We start from the raw sequence: 23089 nt of genomic DNA on the forward strand, positions 1-23089 counted from the left end.
CCAGAAAGCGCAGCGTTACCAGTCTTAAATACCTAGCTTGCAAGTTAGAAATAAATTATATCTTGCGTACGCTTCGAATTGTTTCCATGTTTTTTTTTTGCCCTTTTCAGTCACACACATTAACATCATTAGTCATTGGTAAAACACATTTTAGTAGCTAAATAATAATTTCTAGGATATAGATGGTGAGCGGACTACCTTGGCACCAGAAGATGCAGAAGCAGTAGATGCAGTGGCCAATTTGTTAGGTTTGGCGCCGCCTACCGCTCAAAGAGTGCTGCTTGAGCGACAGATCAATGTGAGGGGCAATGTTACTGATATACCGCTGCGATTACCAGAGGTAAGACTCCTTAAAAATAAAGGTTTGTTTAGAACAAACTTAACAAATTGATCAAGTTTTAATCTGACCATTTTTGCGTTGGGCTCTATTAAATCCTCACCCGACATAGAATACGTATCTACAGGATCACACGACACCTTTTGAGTTTTGTAGTACCTATTTTGATTGTGATGAATGCAATTTTTCCTAACCTCAATTTCTAGCTCTCTCCCTGATAAAACTAACCAAAAGTACCGATTCATTTTTAGTGGGATATGATTTCTTTAAAATACTTTTAAAAGCTTCTTTTGATTTATTTTATCGATCAAAAATGCGACCAGGATTAACCTGGCGACCCTGCTGTTCCTGCAATTTTGCAAAATTATTTGTATTCTCTTTTGTATTTTAAGCGACTAACTCTTTCTATAAAAGTACCTACCTTTGTCCATTTACGTAAAAATTGTCTGGTTTCTTCCTTCAAAAGCAGTTTTAAGTAGAATGTTAGAGACAAAAAAATAATTGTTTTTGTATCTAATAATTTTTCCAGGCCAGAGAAAACCGGCATGCGATGGCCCGAGCGCTATATTCCCGCACTTTCGCCTGGCTGGTTAGACACGTCAATAGCTGTTCAGCTCCAGGCAGAGAAGCGAAGCGAGCTCTCGGAGTTCTAGACATCTTCGGCTTTGAAAACTTCGCCGCGAACTCTCTCGAACAACTGTGCATCAACTACGCGAACGAGAAACTTCACATGTTCTTCAACAATTACGTGTTTGCACTTGAACAGGAAATTGTTAGTACCTATAGAATTCTATAAATATATACTGACTGACTCATTAATCCCGAGAATATCAAGAAAAGCTAATGGTTATGGTTAATATTAATAATGTGAAAATGGGTCTGCTTTTACCTTTTTCTCAGAGGAACCGACCTTTTTTTGCATAAAGATAGATTGCATCCAAAAACATTAAACATAGGATACCTTCATTTTTTATCCCGATAAAACAAAATAAAATGTGACTGTCTATTACATTATCATCAGAAGGCTCGATCGAGGAATTGACTTAACAAAAGGTTGCATCCTAATGACAGACATCAGATATAATAATTATTTATGATTACTTTTGTAGTGGAAAAACCAAGGGTTTACGAAGGTTATTTTGAGGATTTGTTTCTTTTTCAGTATCGCCAAGAAGGAATCAAATACCATCAGATACAGTTCACCGATAATGCTGCATGTTTGGAACTTTTGGAGAAACCACCGAGAAGTTTGCTCAAATTACTTAGTGAACAGTGTCATATGCCGAAGGTAAGAAAGAACTGTTGAGCTGTTAAATGTGACCTGAATTAGGTAAACCCGAAAAATATAGCAGAAGATAAAGTTTGATACCAAATATCGATCTAAAAATTCGATTGTTGTAGCAAAGTTTTCAATATACTACATTGCTAAAGGCAGCAAATCTCTTCATCATCATTATCATCATCAACTGATAGACTGCGGGACATAGGTCTCTTGTAGGAGATTTTGCACGCCACGGTTTTGCGCCGCCTGAATCCAGTGGCTCCCTACGACTCGCTGAATGTCGTCTGTCCACTTAGTGGGGTCTTCCAACGCTGCGCCTTCCAGCGCGAGGTCGCCATTCCCGCACCTTGCGCATCTTCTGCCGCAGCAAAATTAGAAAGATAACACTTTACTTGGGTCTCCTGCTATCTAAGAAAGCAGGACTAAATATATCCGACTAATTGTCCGGTATATTGAGAACTGCTTTCTTTTTACGTAGCTACAAAAATTATTCGAATTTAGAGCTGACATGACGTGATAAATATACATGCTTAATACTCCTTTATCTTCACTCCTTTATAGGGTTCAGACAGCGCCTACCTCACAAACATCCAAGGCGAGTTCGGCGAACACCAAAGCTTCGTCAAAGGGTCCCGACGGAAATGGGAGGAAGAGTTCGGGGTGCAACACTACGCGGGCACGGTCACATACAGCGTGCAAGGCTTCGTGGACAAGAACCGCGATACACAGCAGGACGCGTTCATCGACCATCTCAGCAGATCTGCCAATCCTTTTGTGAGGGAACTGGCGGATTATGTGCAGGATCTGGCGCCACCGGGACATGTATGATCATTTTTTTAGTGTTTAAAAATCTTATAGCTAGCCTAGTCTAATTACTAATTCATATTTAGCGTACAAATTATGCCTGTATGGAATGACAAGAATACTGGTTGCATTTACACGATGAACAGCCAGGCTGAGAGACTTTTTATTTTATTTCTTCTTTTATAACTGACTTGTTGGCTCTAGTGCCTCGCTTATTTGGCTACAAAATATAAGGCTCGCATTAGAGTCTTGTCAGGTTACAAAAGTTATTGGGTTTTCTAGCAGGAAATTCTCAGTAGCCTTATGTTGGGAAGTTAGCAGTTGTTATACCCCCATTGTTGAGAGAGAATGAGGGATAGGTCGAGATGGCAATCGGGGTATGAGGCGGGGGACGCCCTGCACACCCGCACGTCACCCGTGCTATCCCACACCGACTTAGCACGGTTTGTTTCTGAGATTGGATTGTTTTATTACAGGATATTTCGCTTTCAAGTCCCGGTTCAACGAGCACTACGCAAAGAGGAACTTCCAAAGGCAGACCCACAGTAGTCGACACTTTCAGGGCACAACTACAGTCGCTAGTTGACATGTTGCAAGCTACTGATGTTTGGTATGTATCATAGGTTTTAAGCCATAATATATAGAGAGGAGATTTGAAGTGATATAGACTAAGAAAATGTTACAGAATGTTAATTCTAAATACCTACCGAAAAATAGGGGCTGTGGTGTTGATGAAAAAAGCTGTAAGAATATTTTCTGGTATCAAAAAAAATTGAGTGACTTCTTGTATAATAATAGACACCTGTAATAATGGTAATGATTAAATGCTTGATCAAGATCTCATCTGATGTTGTACGTTATATACAGAAGTATGATGTTACCGTCACTTCTGTATAAGCCAGGCTTTTTATCCCGGAAAACCAAAGAGTTCCCACGGGATTTCAAAAAACCTAAATCCACGCGGACGAAGTCGCGGGCGTCAGCTAGTAGCTTCTAATCGGTTTTTAAACGACTCGTGACAGAACTAAAAGGTTACTAATTTCGCAGGTATGTCCGCTGCATCAAACCAAACGAAAACAAAGAGGCCGGCAAATACAACGACCAACTCGTTCTAGAGCAGCTCCGATATCTGGGCATGAACGAAATAGTTCGCATCAGGCGAGACGGCTTCCCTGTACACTTGCCAGCGCCAATGTTCCAGACACGATACAGATGTTTGCTGCCACACCCTCGACCTATTAACTCGGATATAGCGTGAGTAAACCCAATATTTGTTTAAATCTTTTGTTTGTTTTCCCTATTGTTTTTTTGTTTGATGGCCAATTTTTATTTGCTAAATATTTCTCGCCTTCGCTAAATGTGTTGTATTAAGTTTTAATTTTGCTACACAGTTATCGGAGCAGATATATATGGTCGAGAATACTACATATTTTTCTCGATAACTTTATACTTTTTGATAAAAACGTGTTTCAAAAAACAAAAATTGACAAACTTAAAACCCCTTTTGATATGAGCCTCGATGAAGCTTGATGAGTTAGTGGCTCGTTCACATTTTTTTCAATAGTATTCCAGTCCAGTGCTAGGTTACAACTCAAATAGTGGAAACATGTTCTGTTTTCTGTTCAGTTACCATTCCTGAGTACAGGAATAAATGGAATCAGGTTAAAAGAAGTAAATATCTTTTTCAGATACATTATGGGACTAGTGAACGCGCCAACAAATGATTGGCAAATAGGGCATACAAAGATATTCATGAGGAGTTCAGTGCACGGCCCGCTTGAAGCTAGGAGAACAGCTCTGCTGCAATCATCAGCACTCCTGATACAGAAGGTAAGTTTGCTAAATGAAATCTAAAAGGTTATAAAGTCTATGAAATGGATTTCTATGGGCCATTAGGCTATGGAAAGCAGTTGATGAAAATATACTATGTAACTCTGATCTAACATCTGTGTCTATGTATCAGTGGCAAAATCAGATTATTAAATAATAAGTATAATGTACACAACAAATTTTGCTGTGTATATTGTAAAAGAGTGAGTAAGCTGAATTTCATGCTGAACGAAAGGCTCTTGCAAAGATTTCTACAGAATATGGATGTATGACGCTTATGCCCAACTGCTCTAAATTAGGTGCTTGAGACAGTTCGGCCAACTACTACTTACTTAGTAGGGAGGTCTACCAATACTGAATTTTTCAGTACGGAGTCCTTTTAAACAGCCTTTCATTTGTATTGCGTGGTGGTGGTGCGTATTGCTTGCTTGGTGGCTGGCTTTTCCTGCATGTTTATCAGTGGGAGGGTGTGCGGTGCATATTGCATGCTGCTTGTTGCACCATACAGATTTGTTTGGTTTATCGGATTACAGCAAATTAAGGTTTTGATTTCTTGTATAACATTTCATTTATTATAGTGGTACAAAGGCTCAACAAAACGTCGGCAATACTTGCAATGGCGTCGAGCAGCAATAGTTCTCCAGGCCGCTTGGCGAGGATGGTTCGACAGAGCTGCCTTCCTGCGCTTACGAAGAGCCGCCCTAACCCTGCAGAGGCATCTACGCGGCGCCTTCGCGAGGGAAGTTGCTGCTGCCTTGAGGGAAATGAAGAGGGTCAACCAGGAGATCAAGTTGAGGGAAGAACGGAACAGGTGTGTGATTTGGGGTAGCTTGATAATAATTTTGGTTAGTAATAAGTGTCGACTTACATTAGTTAGTTTTCAGTTGGGAGAATTCACTAACGTTTTTATGATAAAATAGATTGTATCAATATTGGTATTAAGGGAGTTGGTGGTCAGGTGCAAAATACGTGAAAATTATTCGGTAAAAATATCATAGTGAAGAGGTAGACTTTGCTATCGATTCGTTACTAGCCAACTATTATAAGCTTTTTTACAGCATGTCTTACAATAACGTTTTGATGGGTTTTCAAAGGTAAAAGATAATAGGTTCAGAAACATTGATTCTTTGTACAAGGACTCCCTTACCTATTTAAACTATTTGAATAATAATCCTGTTACTTCAATGTTTAATATAGTTTATCTCATCACAGCCTCGCAGAAAAAGCCGAGCAAGAGCGCGCAGAACTGGAAAGCATGGCGGACCAACTCCGTGGAATCTCATGTTCCGGGGCCAGAGCCGAGTCTGTCAACCTGGACAACCTGTTCGACTTCCTGGCGGACGTGCCCGCGCAGCGCGGCGCGCCCGACGGACAGTCGCACCAGCCCACTATTGCGGAGATCGGGGACTCCATGGAACGGCTCGCGGACGATCTGCATCATGAGGTGAGAGTTCCGCTGATAACTGTGAAAAAAAAAAACTAAAAAAATGATTATGTGTATGCGACAGACGTGAATTTTCACGTTAAATAACATGTCAATCCATCAACCATCGATCCAGTTCATTGTTATCTAATTTAGTTGAACTTGCTTCATCTTCCGTTATGCGATACGAAGCAGTAAAGTTGAGGGCACCAAAAGAGTGTAGCATGAAAACCAAACCATCTATGGTACGAGATGGCAATCGGGGTGTGTGGCGGGGGAAGCCCCGCACACCCGCGCTATCCCGCACCGTGTTAGCGCAGGGGATGTGTGGGGCGTTCCCTATGATTGCCATCTCGACCTATCACATACTGTAGTTATATGTTCATCAAATAAAAACTCAAGAATCACTTCACTTTCAGTTGGAGAACGTGCTAGCGGAAGAAATGGACGACTTAAGCAAAGAGGACACGGAATATCATCGCAAGCCCGACGGCGCTCCATCCGACGCCATCCCCCCACCACCCCCAACCTCTCTCGCACTACAATCCATCCTCCAACCCGCCACTCCAATCGGCTCTATGTCGTTATCGATGACAAACGGCGTATCGTCCAATGGCGTGTCGCCGACTAATGGTATGACGTCATCGCTGACCAATGGCGACGTGATGTCGTCATCATTAGTGATGCCTCCACCTCCGTCTGTGGAGCTGGCTGTGGAAGAATCTCCTAATTACCCACCTCCACCGCCTTGCTCTTTGCCTGAACCGGCCGGGCCGCCGCCGCCACCGCCTTCAACCAAAGGTAAGAAAATTCCAAAAAAACTTGACTGAGCTTGTTTTCCTTTCTGGTGCTGTAGTGAGTGCTGTCTCATAAATGGGAGGTCCCCGAATTCTAGTTTTGGCGCAATTAAGGAATGTATTATTAGTATTACTAAATTAACTTGTGTCAGGTCTATTTGCCACCAAATGGCCCGGCCGTGTATAAACCGATTTGGGTTATCCATGGGTTTAATAAAACTGTCATACCCCTTTTAGGTTAACCTGCTTACTTTGCTTAGATAATCACTTACACTAGGTGAGAATGCGGTCAAGAAACTAACTTGTCATTGAATAAAAAATAAAACATACTTTCGGAATTTTACTTACATCAAAGAAAAAAAAATATTTAGGCGTCCTCAAATTTTGAACGCTGTCTAAGTTTTCGCCGTTATAAACTCTGAAAACCTTCCTTTTTACATCTCACAGATGTAACACCACCAGAACTCACAAACGGTATAATACCGAACGGAAAAGTGGCTGTGATAAAGGACAAGGAACCGATATATGAATCGGTAATTCCTCGCCCGAACGCCGAACCGCTCCTGACATCTCCACCGCCACCACCGCCTTACCCACCTGAAAGCAATGGGTGAGTTATTTTATGTACAAAACCTAAACAAAACTTCATAATAGGTATTTTTTCATAAATAAAGGATAAAATGCCCCATATTACGGTCTAAGCAAATCGTTTGAAGTACAGCCACATCCCTTTTTTACTCATATACTAAAAGTTTAAAAAAATTATTTCTTAAAGAAATTGGAATTGAAAGATTCTTCAGTAGGCTATGTTTATAGATCTTGGCAAATATCAGCCACATCATAGTAATGTACTGATTTAAAATTAATTCCGCAGATTTTTATCCAACAAGGAGGAAGCGGAACCTGAAGCACCCCTACCGCCGTTGCCAAGCAACGTGACGTCACCAGAAATGGCCGACACCACGTCCCCCATCGGCACGGATTCTTGTATCAGTCCTCCTCCAACAATGAATGGTGACTCTAATGTGAGCTGATGATTCTTTATTCACTTCTCAATCGGCTTTTGGCATGGGGACCTAAATTTTTATTATATTTAGGGTCTAGACTCTAGGCGATAGAGTGAAAGTTTGAGAATTATTCTGACGGTTCAAAAACGCCTGTAAAAGTTTACTTGAATAAAAAATAAAAATGTATTCTACTCTATTCTATTCTGTGAGTGTGAGTGAAATGAACGTGAGTGAGTGAGTTAGTGAAGTGAAATGGCAAAAAATGAAACGAACAAACCCGGCACCTTATAAGCTGGGAAGCGAATGAGTGAGCGAAACAGAGTGGGTACAGCTTCACTTGTTCAGGCTGTCCTACAATAATACCTCTCAGATTTTTAGGGTTCTGTACCTAAATGGTGCCGACGGGATCCTATAACTTACCCTTCGCTGTCTATCCGTCCGTCCGTCCATCCGTCTGTCTGTGTGTCAGCAAAGTTGGTGTTTAATTGAGCTATTTCCCATTATAGAATGCAGAACGCCACGCACGTCGTAAAGAGCGAGTGGAACGTAGACTCCATCAATTGGAAACTCCTGCTCAAAACACTGATGCTCCTCCAGATTCCACGAATGACCTCTCTGAGTTTGCTAAACTGTACTTCAATGACCATCCGCGATCGCCCGAAGGTAATGCAATTTAAACCTTACGCATTTGTAAATAGAACTCAGGTTGCAACACAACAATGAAAATGAGTCTAAATGCCTTTTCACCAAATCTAATTAAGACTTGATCTACCTAGAATACTTTCAGACAGAGTTTTAATTAGATATTTGGTTGTAATTTCATTTTTCAAAAAAACAGTACAGTAAGGCCAACGAGACGCGATAAAGTAGGTACGTATTACGTATACAAACTGACCGTTACTCTTTACTAAGTTATATGTGAAAGCGAGAAATTATTATCTGTCCTTATCTCTCGAACGCAATGTTGTCAGTTTGTGTACATTCTTTATCTCGTTTCATTGGCCTTAATTTTATGCTATCCCTTTCACAATGTTCCCTGCGGAAAAAGACGGCAATATCAATCCTGTATATTGATAAGTACCTAGTACTCTATTGATATTGGTCAAAATTCTAGGTACAATAATGGCAACGCTTACGCGTAAGAGTAAGTCAATGGAGCTTCTAACAAAGGAGGAAATGATCACATACCACAAAGGAAACAACATTCCCACTTCTCACATTCAGCTGCACGATCCCGATAGCGTCACCGCGGCTGTGAATATATTCCGAGTTAGTACTAAAATATAATCAATTACTGTTAAGGCGAAATGCACACCTACAGAATGGAGTGGAGCCGCGGCACATAAAATCAAAGCAAAAAAATTTAAATCAACAATTCAACCTTATTGAAGTGATAACTTCTTTAGCCTTAGGCTATTTTGATTTTTAGATATATTATAAGGTCGCGTCACCGACTTGCTAATATTAATAGCGCTCGGAATAAGTTTTCACTTGTGTCGGCTGTCCTCACTGCCCGTCAATTTTTTAAATTTACTTTATCATATCGCCAACACCACAAAGGCCTATCAAACGGACGGTGTGTCTCGGCTCCACTTCAATTTGCGGATGTGCGATGTGCTTAATGTCTTAAGTTTTGGTTCTATCATTTATTGTCCGATTATTTTTAGGATTTATGTCGATATATGCGAGGCGAACTGACTGCAGAAAAAGAAACGCAAGTCATTCAATCCATAATTGGGAAAGGACTGGAAAGGGAAGAGTTGCGGGATGAAATATTAGTGCAATGTGTTAGACAGGTGAGCACATTTTTAAAGATGCGATATATTCGTGCATTTTGCTATTAAACTCTCCGGCCTTTTGTCAAAGTGTAAAGTTAATTTATGTTTTTTCTCAAACAGATAACAGAATGCCCCGTCGAAGACTGGGCAGAGCGTGTATGGCTGATCCTTTGCCTGTGTGCTGTAGCCTGGCAACCCAGCCGCGGCCTGGCGCGATACTACTGCACGTGGCTGCGCGCTAGAGCCCGCCCCGTGACCTCGCCCGCGTCCACTGGCTCCGTCACCTCAGTGGCCTCGGTCACCAGTACCGCCAGGGCTGCGCATTGCGCTCAATGGTGTTTGGACAACTGCAGAGGCGCTACACCGAGACAGTTGCCACCTAGCACTGTGGAGATTGCGGTAAGAAATTCACTAGTGTACCTCAGTGTGGTCAATATAAGAATTTAATCGCACCGACGACATTGATAATAAAAGTTCGTTACTAAAAAATATTCTCTCGCAGGCAATGCGTCGCCTGGGTACAATAGTGTGCCGGTTCTTCTTCCTGGACGGGCGCACGAAGGCCATCGACGTGCACCCGGCTGACACGGCGGCGGCGGCAGCAGCGCGCCTCGCCGACAAGCTGGGGCTGGCGCCGCCCGCGCGCGCCGGCTGGGCCGTGTACCAGCAACGCGCCGGCGCTGAGGAACACGTGCGCGCAACCATCTATCTCTACGACGTTATCGCTGCGTGGGAGATGTAAGTAGCGCCGACAGTTCAATTTCAATTCCTCACCGCACATTCTTAATCGTGCTAACAAAGCTTTCTCTACAAGCACTATACAAGTTCCAGGAAGCAACACTTGAACCAGCTGGGTTCCCGGACATATTAATCCTAAGGAAGGTCTTCCCAGTTTTGCGGTTGAGCGCACATCACATGCTATTTTCGACTTTTTGCATTTAATGGATGCGTACCATTTTCCGGAGATCGTCGCTTGTTAGGAGGGCGCCCTATGCTTCGTTTGTCTAAACAACCTTTTGACTGCAAGATCGTCAGTTCTACGACACACGTGATTGCCACTTCAACGTGCTTGCCACAAGTGTTTTGGTTAATCTATACAGTTGGCAATTTTAAGGCATTATCGGCGCCACACGCTGCCCGAACATATGCAGTAATCGATCACTTTTTCAACTTTTGTAACGCGTACTGCAGCAATTTTATATGTGGAATTCTGCGCACAGGCAACAAGGTCCCGGAGGTGGTTCAGCGGACAACCGTTTCGTATTCAAGCGAAGACTCTTCAGAGGGGGAAGAGAGTTACCTCATGACCCCGTCGAAGTTGCATTGCTCTACGCTCAGGCCGTTCATAGCGTAGTTAAGGTAGGTGCTGTAGTAAAAATCTCTAGTAATTCATTTTTGTGACTTTATTTGAATACGTCTATGTGTTTAGCATTGGATTAGTAGTTTATTTCTTACATATATAAATATAAATAAATAAATAAAGCCTTTATTTCCAATCATCATAAGTTCAATAGATAAGTACAATAATTCATATAGTTCAGTTCATGATATGGCATTAATTACAATAATTGTTAAAATAAATAATTCTTATATAGCCCAAAAACAAATCAGTCGATGTCACAAAAAATTCTTAGGCAAAACTTATTTCAAGTCATTGCGGTGTTCTTTTATAGATGTGCCCGCTGGACTAAGACTGCTCCTCGGATAGGATGCGGATTTTGGGAGGGTGACAGCGACGTTGAATTCCTTGATTTTACGTCAATTGTTGCCCTTCCGCATCCCGAGGGCGCTCTAGTAAACTCTTGTAACTGAAACCCGTTTGCAGATGTTCAGCATACCAAATGTTTTTAACAATGACTCAAAGTATTGAAACCGTAGATTTGGGATTTTGTGTTGTTTCAGTTAAAGAGACGTATTGTTTTCACAGATGGATGAGTTTCCCGTATCAGAAAAAGTGGCGCTTCAACTAGCAGGGCTTCAAGCCCAAGTGTCATTGGGTGAACCGCCGCCCAGCCCGCCTCCGCCGCACACTCGGGCGTACTACTCGCACCCAGAACAGTTCCTACCTCCCAGAGTTGCCAAACAACGTCCTGCGCACCAGTGGGTAAGAAAAAACAACATACTGAAAAGTAACTACTTCTAATAGTCTACTACTAGTTAGTTTATATTAGCTTATTCTTGAGTTTTTCCATTTGGCTATCTGCTTTGCTTTCGTGACTCAGACAGGACCTAATAACCTGTCGTAGCCTGTCGTATGTGACAATCCGAAGTAATTTAAATTAACTAATCGACGAGTCGCCACATACGGCAAATAATTACGAATGACAAAGAATCAACGTCACATTTTTATTCCTCAGGCCACAATATTAGCGCAAGCTCATCGACAATACGGAGCTGGGCGAGCAGAACTTACGGCCAAGGCTTTGTACCTGTCTTGCGTGATGCAGTATCCTCTCTATGGAGTCACTCTGTTCCCTGTCACTTATAAAGGATATTGGGCTCATGGTAAGGGCTTTCAGCTTTGGGTGAATTTTTTCTTGTATTTCATCAAGATTTGAAGAAGAATGACAATTTATTTTCATGATCACCCAAGAATATTTCGAATTGTGTCAAAAAAACTAAAAAGTAAAACTTGGCGCGTATCCAATACTTATAAACTTGTGGTTTTTATTTCGTAAAATTTTCTGAAGTAATTTTTTTACTATCCCGCAGTTGAACTTTTGATCGTTCTCAAAAGTATCTATTTTGAATCTGTTTGGGTTACTTGCTGAGATTTCTTTGATTGGATGATAAAGCGCGCGCAAAACAAATATTTAGTCCAATCTGAACTTGAGGTTTATTTAAGACCTGTGCGTACCACAATATTGCTACTTCACACACTTCAAATTGAAGACTTGAATTTTGTGCGCACTTTGAAAATGGGGTTAGCTTATTCTTCTCAGTAAGTTCCAATCTCGTCACAAATGCCTTTGTCATGTTTTTTCAAGACACTTTGTTGGGTTTTTTGTGAAAACAGATGGTTCCAAATCTGGATTTTCGTTATTAGTTTTATAACATAACCTCTTTTATAGGTCCAAATGTACTTTTGGGAGTGGGTGCCGAAGGTGTGGTGCTCGTTCGACCGGCGGACAAAGTGGTTCTCGCGGAATACCCCTACACCAACATCGCTGCAATATTGATGGACCCCGTGGACAATGGTCTGACGCTTAGTTTGACTCATCACGGACAGCATGATGGGCTCAGGTATGTCCTACTTTAAAAGTAATTTTTTTTCGTCAATAATATAGTTTGTCGTCGTTACTCGTTATACTTAGTCAAGAATTGTCATGCAACTTGTGCTAAACTCTGGTCATAATATCTACCCATCCATGAAATCCATAGATTTGTCATAAATTATGGTCGGAGTATCACAGTCGGCTGTTTTGCTGTTCAGGAAACATTTTTTCTCGTAAATATTTTACAATCAATTTTGGGGATACCATAACGAAACTGAAAACTTTCCCGTTTAAAAACATAACTCTTTCGCAGATGCATAGTACTAGAGTGCTCCCAAAAAGCCGAAGCGGCCTGGTTAATGGCGGCATACAGTCCCGCTCTTGGAAGCAGCCTCACCGAGGAGGCGCCTCGTCGCGCCGCGCCCGCTGCGGAAAGAGCTAGGCTTGCCAATGCGTTGAAAGCAGCTAGACGAGCACTCATAGATTCTGCCTTGCTGAGAAGACCACAGGATCTGTCTGCCGGAGGATTCCTTAGGAACACACTGAGGAGGTATGTTTGCACTTTAAAACGGAAGATTTTAAACTATTGTGTAAGTATTATTGATGTTTTAATGCATTTTCAAGGTTGTGCTGATTTTTATCTTTTAGCTTTCGTGGTCGTATTCCTCGAAGTTATTTTGTTATTGAAGAAGTTGCGTGTATAGCTAGAGAATCGAGACAAGTCTAGCGTTTAAACTAGCGGTTAAACTCTACCCTGAAATACGTTTCAGATTGGGGTGATGCCAATTTGGTAGAGTTTAACGCTACTAAAACGCAGGCGTGTCTCCTCACAGCAAAACGGAGTCCTTTTACCTTGACTCCCACTTTCCGGAATATATCTATTAATATCACTGATCACATTGATCTCCTAGGTCTCGACGTCTCGGCTAACATTAACTTCGGAAAATCCATAGAAGCCAAAGCCAAGACTGCCGCAAAAAAACTAGGCATTCTTAACAAAGTCAAGCAGTACTTCACGCCGCGCCAACTGATTACTTTGTATCAAGCACAAGTCAGGTCGTGCATGGAGTACTGCAGTCACCTCTACGATGGCTCTGCTAAGTACCAACTAGCGGCTCTGGATGCCGTTGACCGTCGAGCTAGGAGACTCATTGGCGAAGACTCTCCTTTGTTGGCGAAACTTCAAAGTCTCGATCACCGCCGTAAGGTCGCCGGCTTATCGGTGTTTTATAGGATATATTTCGGAGAGTGTGCACAGGAACTTTTCGATCTTGTCCCTCCTTCACCATTCTACCACCGCACCGCAAGACGTCGGGCGAGTTTCCATCCTTATGTCGTCGACATTCCATCTACACGCACGAAACGTTTTGCGTCTTCATTCCTCATACGCATGGCTAAGGTTTGGAATACTCTCCCGCGATCTGTGTTTCCTACCAATTACAATCCGGGTATCTTTAAAACAAGAGTGAATAGGCACCTTCTAGGTAAACGCGTCCCATCTTAGACCACATCATCACTTTCCATCAGGTGTGATTGTGGTCAAGCGCTTGCCTATAGTGAATAAAAAAAAAAAATAATAAAAAAAAAAAAAAAAAAAAAAAGCGTAAAATCACGGGAGTTGGGGCGCGGAAAATTTTCTTCTGCATTTTCCCCGTGCAGATATGGCGTTCTCATTCTATTTCCATACGACACTTTCGTACTAAATTCCGCGCACATTTTTCACAAGATTTGTCCCTAATGTGCATATTTAGCTGGTTTCCCATGTTTTAGTTGTCTATGATCAAGTCCTTTGATTCCCTTGTGGAATTTAGGGCTGCAGCTATTGTTTTCCATGTCTCCCTATCTTTGACTGCTGCCTTGATATGGTTCCACGAGAGTCCCATTCTAATAGGTCTATGGCGAAATCAAAGTCCCTGCTGATCATTTTGCTATTCTAATAATATTCAACTGAGCAGGCTCAGCAAGCACCGCCTGGAGCGAGTGAGGCTGGACATATCGGCGGAGACGCAGGGCGAGTGCTACAAGGGCTTCCCGCCCGCCTACTGGTGCTGGGCGCGCAGCCTGCCGCACAGCCTCACTAAACTGAACGAGGCTGAAGAGGTCGCGGCTATGCAGATATTCAAGGTATTATGCTAACCTGTCTTTATACGTTTCTCCAGCTACACATAATCACATTGTGAGAATTGACTGTCACCGTCACTTTCCATCAGGTGTGATTGTGATCAAACATGTACCTATAGTGATTAAAAAACAAGCACAGCGTTAATATAACAGTGAGGCCCTTGATTTGCGTTGACGAACCGGCTTTGATACCTACATACTGACTGACTTTTCTAAGAATATTAATTTAAAAATTCTGCTGGTCAGTATACCCTACCCTGTTCATCCACAATTCCACAGCATTCAAATTGCTCTATGTAGACGTTTCCCTCGAACAACCGGATGACATAACTTATTAGGCTATGTCTAAAGACAAATGAGTTCGAAGGACATTTTTTTTTGTTTAAAGATTGATGTTCTATTCAGATTTCAGAAATATGATCTTCCAAAATCTTGAACGTTTTTTATACAAGATTTAACACCATATTCATACTATCTTTAGTCATTCTAGGTCCAAATTTCCTCTCAGGATAATCAGATGGGTGACAATTCACAATCTTGTGCAGGATATAATGAGTCACGCAGGGCTGAGCAGCAACGAGGGCAGCACGACAAATCTGGCCAACAACAACAGCGTTAGCAGCCACGAGAGCGACAGCGACGACCGCGTCGCGCTCGCTCAAGCGCTGCTGCAACGCTGCTTGCAGAAGGACACGCTACTTTGCGAACTGTACGCACAACTTATCAAGCAGGTGAGTTCCAGTAATCTTCTTGTATAGAATATAAGTCACGCAGGGCTTAGCAGCACGACAAAACTGGCCAACAATAACAGTGTCAGCAGCCACGAGAGCCACGAGAGCGATAGCGACGACCGCGTTGCGCTCGCTGCTTCAAGGCTGCTTGTTCTGCAAGCAGCGTTACGGACACGCTACTTTGCGAACTGTATGCACAACTTATCAAGCAGGTGAGTTCCATTCTTCTTGTACAGGACGTAACGAATTAAGCAGGGCTAAGCAGCAACGAGTGCAGCACAACAAACCTGGCCAACAGCAATAGCGTCAGCAGCCACGAGAGCGACAGCAACGACCGCAAAGCGTATTTACTATCTGACGCACGAGTGTGAAGAAAGGAAGAGTGACCCATGCCTATTCACTATTTACGCTTTTACAGTACGTAAAACTCGTTTGTGGTACCGATGTTCAAGATCTTTTATGACAAACTTGTCCCCATCAAATTCAGAGCTAAGAAGGGCGTCAAAAAAAATTTTTTTAAACTTTTGGACCGTTAAACTGGGAATCATCCAACCATTCATCATCACACACCTTATCCGTGACAGACAAACAGACACGATAGTATAATTATTATTTGATAATGGTTCCCTTCCCACCTGTTTTGGCGTATGAAACAACTAACATAACCAATGACCATACATGTCTGCTTTCTTATAGACGACGGAACATCCAGACCCAAGTTCCCGAGTATCAGCAAGGCATTGGGCGTTACTATGTGCAGCGGTAGGGGCCGCGTTGCCGCCAGCAAAGCCGCTGCGGCGATTGTTATTGGCACATTTGCGGTACCGTGCCGCAGCGCTCCAATCCGCTGAAGAGGGCAAGTTCGCGAGACGAGCGGAACAGGTATGAATATTTCATTTCACGAGTCAAACTCTTAGCACAGACAAACGACACAAAATTGTGACGTTATATAATGTTAAAAGCTTTGTTGACGACTGGAATTCGGCTTTCAGTCATCTGTTTGTGCCCAATAAAGATGTTACGTTAAGATCACTCAAGCTATCAGCGTAACCAAAAATTTTAAGGGACAGCTAATTTCCTATTAGGTACTTAATAGCTCAACCGCTCAGAATCAAACCCCACCCATTACACTATTGTTGGAGCCAGCCACACAAGTTTTACGCTTAGTTGGAGGGGCAAGAGGAGTTAGTCATGATCAACATGCCTATTATTATTTTTTAAATCCTAGTAAACACTTTTTCCGATACTAAGCATTAGACAATCCAAAATAGCCAATACTTTTCGCAGGTGGCTTTAAGCATAGCTCAAGTACCACGGCGTCTAGCTGCCCCTTCAAAAGAGGAGCTCCTATGCGCCGCGGCGCGCAGGAACATGCACGTGCGCGTGCTACTGCTGGACGGCAAGCAGCACGGGCTGGTGTTCGGGCCGGCCGCCACTGCTGATCACCTGGTCGCCATGTTGCGGGATAAGATCGGCTTGAATGATGCTGCTACTGGTAAGTGGACAAAATTGTTCCAAAAGAGTTGGTACTAAAGACTTTCCAGTCACAGGTTTTGCAATTGGCTGCTCTGATAAATTCCTCATACGATCTGCCTCATAATTCGAGTAGCAATTCCGCGAAACTATTGCATCAAAACCTATCGCACTTATGACATTTTTCTATAATCACGCCACACACACCTAACGCATGTGCATAACCGTGCCACGCGAATATGATCATTAAGGTGCTAAACAACTTACGGTCTTTGACTGTACATATTAATACAATCAATACATATAAAAAGACTTGTTCTAACTGATTGACTGATCTATCAACGCACAGCCTAAACTGCTAGGATTAAAAACTTGAAATTGTGACAGGTTCCTTTTCTCTTTATGCTGTTAACACCAAAGAAAGATTTTTGAAAATTCCACCTCTAAAATGAATAGGAAATGAAAGTTTGTATGAAAATCCGTCATTCTTCAAGTTATAAGTTTCGTGGAAATTGGTATTTGGGCTTTAGGTTAAAAACTAAGAAATGCGTGTTTCAAGATTTTCGGTTATTTCACCCAAAGGGGTTTTTAGGAATTCCATCTGAGCAAGGACAGCAACTCTTTTCAAATTATTCCCTCAACTTACTTTTATTTGAAAATGACACCATTTTTTTTTAGTAAACAGTCATATAGCATCAGTCTGTATAGACTGGTGCAGTTCAAACCGGCACAGTTTCTGAATTTTTATCTTTAGTAAATCATAAAATCACAAAAGATTATAACAATTTCTTTTTAATAGGTTACGCGCTGTACGAGGTGTGCGCAAACTCAAGCCCCGCCGGCGCAGGCGAAAGAGCACTGGGTGGCTCAGAGCGTGTAGGCGATGTACTTGCGCGGTGGGAGAAAGCCGGCGCCACGGCTGCTGCGTGCAGGTATTAAACTTAGATTTATTATATTAAATTATTTTTATTTATCAACCGTTGTTATCCTTATTTCCACGTGCATACATGTTAATTACGAAACTGCCTCCTAATCGTGTAAGAAAAACGTATTCATGGTTATCGTAATGGCTAACAATTTCTGCCCTTTGATTGGCTGTAAAAAAGGTAAGCAGCGAATCAACCAATCAAAGGGCAGAATTCGCTGTCGATAACGATAGCGATGAATACGTTTTTCTTACACAATCGGAGGGCTGATCCTTCCGTGGTTGCTCCCAACAAATTTTGACATGGTTATTCAAGGGGCGGATCAACAAAATCCCAAAATGCTGAGAAGGCATTGGCTTGGCAAATGCGGTTGCCCATAAGTGGCAGTGTAATCTTTTGTCATCTTCGACTTTTTTGAATTTTCCGACGTTCTTATTTATGTCGCTACAAGAAACACAAAGCCCCTTTACTCCGCCATGCAAGGTATAAGCGGAGCGTATTATAACGCATACAATACACTAGGTATTTATGTTCTCTGCTCTACATCCCCGCAGTTTCACGCAGGTACCTGTTTAATGCTCATAGAACGCTACGGAACTCTTAATCAGATGTTAACACTCTTAACCTAGTGGTTAGGTAAGGAGTGATACCTTAGTAGGTATCACTGTTTCAAATAGGCACTAAGTAAAACCTTGTATTTTAGGCTGGTATTCAAGAAGCGGCTGTTCCTGGGCGAGCGGCCGCTGCACACGGCGTGCGTGGCGGAGATGGAGCTGCTGTACTACCAAGTGCTGCACGCCGTGCGACACGACCGGCTACCCATCGAAACTGACGAAGCAGTAAGAATCCATTATTTTATTTTAAGGTTTTTACACGTACCTTTTTATACATCAGGCGACGTACCTGTTACGTAGTTTAAATTTCAGTACAAGCTTTTTGAACATTTTTTTTGTTTCAATGTTTACTTTGTAAGTATAAGTAACTGCATATATCTTAAGATAAACTGACAAGCGGACTCTTTAGATCCAGAAACTTGAAATTTTGCATGCAGATTTTTTTATAACGCAAACCTTCACTAAGTAAGGATGTTTAAAAATTTCACCTGAGCGGAACCAGGGTGGGTCAATTATTATTCTTTTTTAAATTTCTGGTTTCTCTGGTTCTTCGGATCGGAACATGATCAATCGGTATATGGTTTTCTGTAGATTCTATACAAGAACCATTTGTTCCAAAATTAAGATTCATACGCTGAATTCATCCACTATCAGGTAATGCTGGCAGCGTTACACGCGCAAGTGGTAAAGGGCGACTGCTTGGGCGGCGGCGAAGAGTGCTCCGCAGCGGCCGGCGCGGTCTTGCCCGCGAGGCTCGCCAACCCCGCCCTGCCCGCGCCCGCAGTACGCCTACACCACCTCGCGCTGCGGGGAACGGAACCGCATGCGGCTATGCAACGCGCGCTCACACTTGCATCGTCGTGGCCGCTCACACGGGCCACTATCTTCGATGTTATGGTGAGTCACTTAACCAGTTCCTTAATATGAAGGCAGCGCTGAAAATCTCCTAAGGCCGCGGGGCAGATTTACCTATGAAACTCGCCAATTTCGCACCCCCGCACCCGTCCTCTTACAGGGTAGCAAAACCGCATGCAGCCATGCAACGCACGCTTACGTTTGCGTCATCGTCACTGCTCATATAGATATACCACTATATCTGATGTTATGGTGAGATATAAGTGAGCCATTAAAACCAATGGAGGACGCAAAAAATATAAAACAATATAAAAATAACTGCATGCGGCTATGAAACGTGTTTGGCTTCCGTTTTCACGACTGCTCGCTTGGGAGTCGAGCCACTCTCTTTGAAGTTATTGTGAGTTGATTCTTCTGAGTGAATTATCCAACGGGAAGAGTTTTACCCGAGCCTCGAAAATCCTGCCCCGTTATTTCCGCGTTTACACATTACCTTACACTCAGAACAAAAGCTTAATGTGGACATACAACTAAACCTAATTTTAGCTTCATCATGGCCACTTCAGTTTGTTTGGTTGCCACTTCAGACGACACAAGGTGACGGAATAATTTTGATTAAAGAATAAAATAATGCGACAGATAATAACATCGACACCGAATATATTGGATTCACTTCACTAAGTTTTTCTTCCGGGCAGCAATCGTTCACATCTAACTGGCCGCGAGCATTGTGGCTGGCGGTAGACGCACGCGGTCTCACGCTGCTCCGTCGCGGCGCGCGAGCAGCGCTGGTGTCCCACGACCATGACCAACTCCTGGCCGTGTCTCCGGCTCCGAGGGCGTTGCTGCTGGTGACGCGAGCAGACCGCAAGCACGCTAAACTCGTGCTCTCTACGGACCAGGTCAGTATCCTACCCGATAAATGCTTTCTATTACAGTTTAGATGCTTTCAGCAGGTAAAGTAGTTTCTGATGGATAATTTATATCCAGACGTAATTTTTCGTGAATATTAATTTTGCATTCGGACAGAGTTAGGCTAACATTGCTCAACTTTTACTTGAATCTCTAAAACAATTTGATTCGATTTGAAATTAGCTTTCTCAATAGGAAATCTTAGTTTAATCCAGATTTAGGTGTAGCAAACGCAAAACAAGTTAGTCCAGAAAACAAGCCTCATCTGGGCTTGCATATTCCACTTAGTCTACCTGCGCAAACCGTCATGTTGAAACTTCAGAATGAGTTACTTGTTTTGCGATCACTTTAGCACAAGTCCAGCTGAAATCTGTTCTCCTACAATGCGCAGTCATACGCCTCATGTTCAGATTGGACTAATTGGCTAGGATAACCTTAGCCAGTAGCCTAACCTAGGTACTACTAAATCAGTGGTTAAAAACATTCCTTTTATCACGCAGGCGTACCAGATCGCTACGCTGATAAAGGACTACATCGAGGCGGTGCGCGGGCCCGTGTTCCCCGCCGTGGCGGCGCCCGCGCGCGCCTCCTGACACCCGCCCGCCTAGTGCCAATGCTTCCACGTCGCGCACAAGCACTAGCCGCACTGCGCTAGTGCCGAGACAGCACTAGCCGTACTACACTAGTACGCTGGTGCCGAGCTAGCACTTGCCGCACTACACTGGTGTGTTGGTGCCGAGAAAACACTAGTCTCACTACACTATAGTGATTACATTTTGTCACTGCAGTTGCAGCCATAAATCAAGCTATGCGTAGTGATGTGCATGTCAAGCACGCGCTATCATTAATACCACTGTGAGTGACTCTTATTATTTGTACTTTTTAATAAGAAATTATTCATTAGTTAATATCACCCAAACTGGAGCGACAAATTGGAGTACTATAATGTGCTAGTGCCAAGCAAATACTCGCCGTACTACACTAGTGTGCTAGTATCGAGCAAGCACTAAACGCATTACACTAGTGCGCTGGTGCCGAGCAAGCACTAACCGTACTATACTAGTGCGCTGGTGCCACGCAGCCGCACACTGCACCGACGCGGGCATGCGAGTATAGGCGGGAATGCTGAGCGAAATCCTGCGATTAATTTCAAAGACGATTAATTTCAAAATTCATGGTCGTTTTTATAAAATTTTAAGAATCGCTTATTTGGAGTTGATAAATAAATAGCTAGACATATAGTTACTGGAATTCATGATTAATTTCCCGAATAAAACGATTGTTTTACATACTTAATCATTATGTTTAAGTCGCTCGGATTTCGTAATCAGCATTGGGATAGTCATTGAATATAGAAGTAAATGTTGATATGATAATATTTATTATGACTTCTATGATATTATTATAGTATATTATGTATAACATTATAAAATATATAACAATGTAACAACACATAAGTTGAGACCAATGGGACTTGGTAAACAAATTTTACATCATACAGGCGCAAATTTTAGTAAGATGGAGTGGTGGATTTAACACAAAAGTGGACTTTATTGATATTTAGCGAAAACTGAGGGCTATATGTAATCGATTAGTTGCACACGAATCGCGAGCTTTCTACCTCATGCAAAGTATGTTTTGCATGAGAGGACAGAGTTGCTAAGTGCCAAAATCTTACAGAATGAGCGAGCTGTAAGTACTCGTATATACAGGCCCCCGATAAGTAATACTTGGGTAAATCTCAACTTATGTACTTGCAACTGTATTATTATAACGGTTCAAAATATATCAATTAAATGTGGCATTTATGAATTAGTTAGCGAAATCTCGATGTTTGTAAAATCAGTCTACATTTACTTCGGAGTACAAAGCAAGCAGATACAAGGTGGTGTTGGTCTCGAGTGTGAGGATGGACGATTTTCAGTTGCCAAGAGACGGGGAAGCAAAACTAAATAATAGAATATTTTTGGTAGACTCAAAGTATAGCTCAGCGATAATCAATAGACGTAATTTATATTACAATGTGTATGTCAAAAGACCTGGGGCCCTAGTGTAAGTATTCAAGTTAACTAAGTTCATCGGTTGACTGAAACCGCTCGTGGGGTAGGATGCGGGTTGCGGGAGGGGGACAGTGACGTCACAGTTCACGACAGTAAAGGAACTTTTAACAAAACATCGAGGCTTCACCTACACTGGCAGGCGTCAAATGTTACCTACATTTGACGCTAGGTGGGCTAAAAAACGCCAAGTTTTTCTATATTTCTTAAGGATATCACGTGATTCCTAGCCTAATATTTGACATATGTCGATCTCAGGATCAAACCGAGAGTTTCCTCACTCTAGTTCACTCTGGCGACTCTTGATTTTTATGTCAACTGTCACCCGCAACCTGCGCCATACCTCACGAGCCGTTTCAGTGAAACGGTATACTTACCTATAAAGAGATATTGCATTAGTATAGATAGACGGACATCATGATTTGACAAGTTCTACATAAAAATTAACTCTGGTGTCACGTTTAAGCTGTCTTCGCGTGTACAATTCTTTCAATTAAATATTGAAAATTCCACCATAGAGAGCGCGATATAAAGCTCACATTTCCATGCTTTACTGTGAATCAAGACGTAGTGGAGTCGACGTATTATGCATTATGGAGCGTCTGTGTATTATGCAAAGTCCTTTATTAACTGAAAAATTTACACTGGGTTCTGTTTGCCACTTTGTGATTGAGTGAATATTGAATATTTTAGAAGATTTTTTCAAATATTTTAATAGGATGTGTATTGTGTATTGCATTCTTGTGCTTCCTATATCCTATCTTCCACCTCGATAGCTGACTTATATTAAGGAAACTTATAGACTAGTAAAAATAATAGGCAATTGCACCAAAAAACATTTTCTTTTACTTCGGGAAAATGTATCAATAAAAGATCTTCATACATTTTACAGTCATCTATCTAACTTTACTTATCACAAAGTGGTGT

The 23089-nt window shown here is 42.2% G+C and overlaps 1 protein-coding gene across 1 annotated transcript in view; it reads left to right on the top strand.

Annotated features, from left to right (window-relative positions):
- The window catches only part of LOC123875183 (myosin-I heavy chain), a 105688-nt gene extending 84702 nt beyond the window's left edge, over positions 1-20986 (top strand). The window contains exons 9-39 of the mRNA XM_045920873.1: positions 176-340; positions 867-1109; positions 1500-1625; positions 2181-2441; positions 2900-3033; positions 3471-3677; positions 4112-4253; positions 4832-5064; positions 5466-5697; positions 6096-6477; positions 6921-7083; positions 7348-7498; positions 7987-8143; positions 8595-8749; positions 9148-9276; positions 9379-9657; positions 9761-9996; positions 10479-10617; positions 11186-11362; positions 11616-11763; positions 12330-12501; positions 12787-13023; positions 14429-14597; positions 15140-15325; positions 16022-16207; positions 16613-16820; positions 17598-17730; positions 18428-18563; positions 18993-19235; positions 19892-20095; positions 20606-20986. Coding sequence (XP_045776829.1) covers positions 176-340; positions 867-1109; positions 1500-1625; positions 2181-2441; positions 2900-3033; positions 3471-3677; positions 4112-4253; positions 4832-5064; positions 5466-5697; positions 6096-6477; positions 6921-7083; positions 7348-7498; positions 7987-8143; positions 8595-8749; positions 9148-9276; positions 9379-9657; positions 9761-9996; positions 10479-10617; positions 11186-11362; positions 11616-11763; positions 12330-12501; positions 12787-13023; positions 14429-14597; positions 15140-15325; positions 16022-16207; positions 16613-16820; positions 17598-17730; positions 18428-18563; positions 18993-19235; positions 19892-20095; positions 20606-20698 — 5826 coding nt within the window. The 3' untranslated portion in view covers positions 20699-20986. The remainder of the gene's footprint in view (positions 1-175; positions 341-866; positions 1110-1499; positions 1626-2180; positions 2442-2899; positions 3034-3470; positions 3678-4111; positions 4254-4831; positions 5065-5465; positions 5698-6095; positions 6478-6920; positions 7084-7347; positions 7499-7986; positions 8144-8594; positions 8750-9147; positions 9277-9378; positions 9658-9760; positions 9997-10478; positions 10618-11185; positions 11363-11615; positions 11764-12329; positions 12502-12786; positions 13024-14428; positions 14598-15139; positions 15326-16021; positions 16208-16612; positions 16821-17597; positions 17731-18427; positions 18564-18992; positions 19236-19891; positions 20096-20605) is intronic.
- The last annotated feature ends 2103 nt before the right edge of the window (positions 20987-23089 follow it).

This window comes from Maniola jurtina, chromosome 19, assembly GCF_905333055.1.
Source record: "Maniola jurtina chromosome 19, ilManJurt1.1, whole genome shotgun sequence".
NCBI lineage: Eukaryota > Metazoa > Arthropoda > Insecta > Lepidoptera > Nymphalidae > Maniola > Maniola jurtina.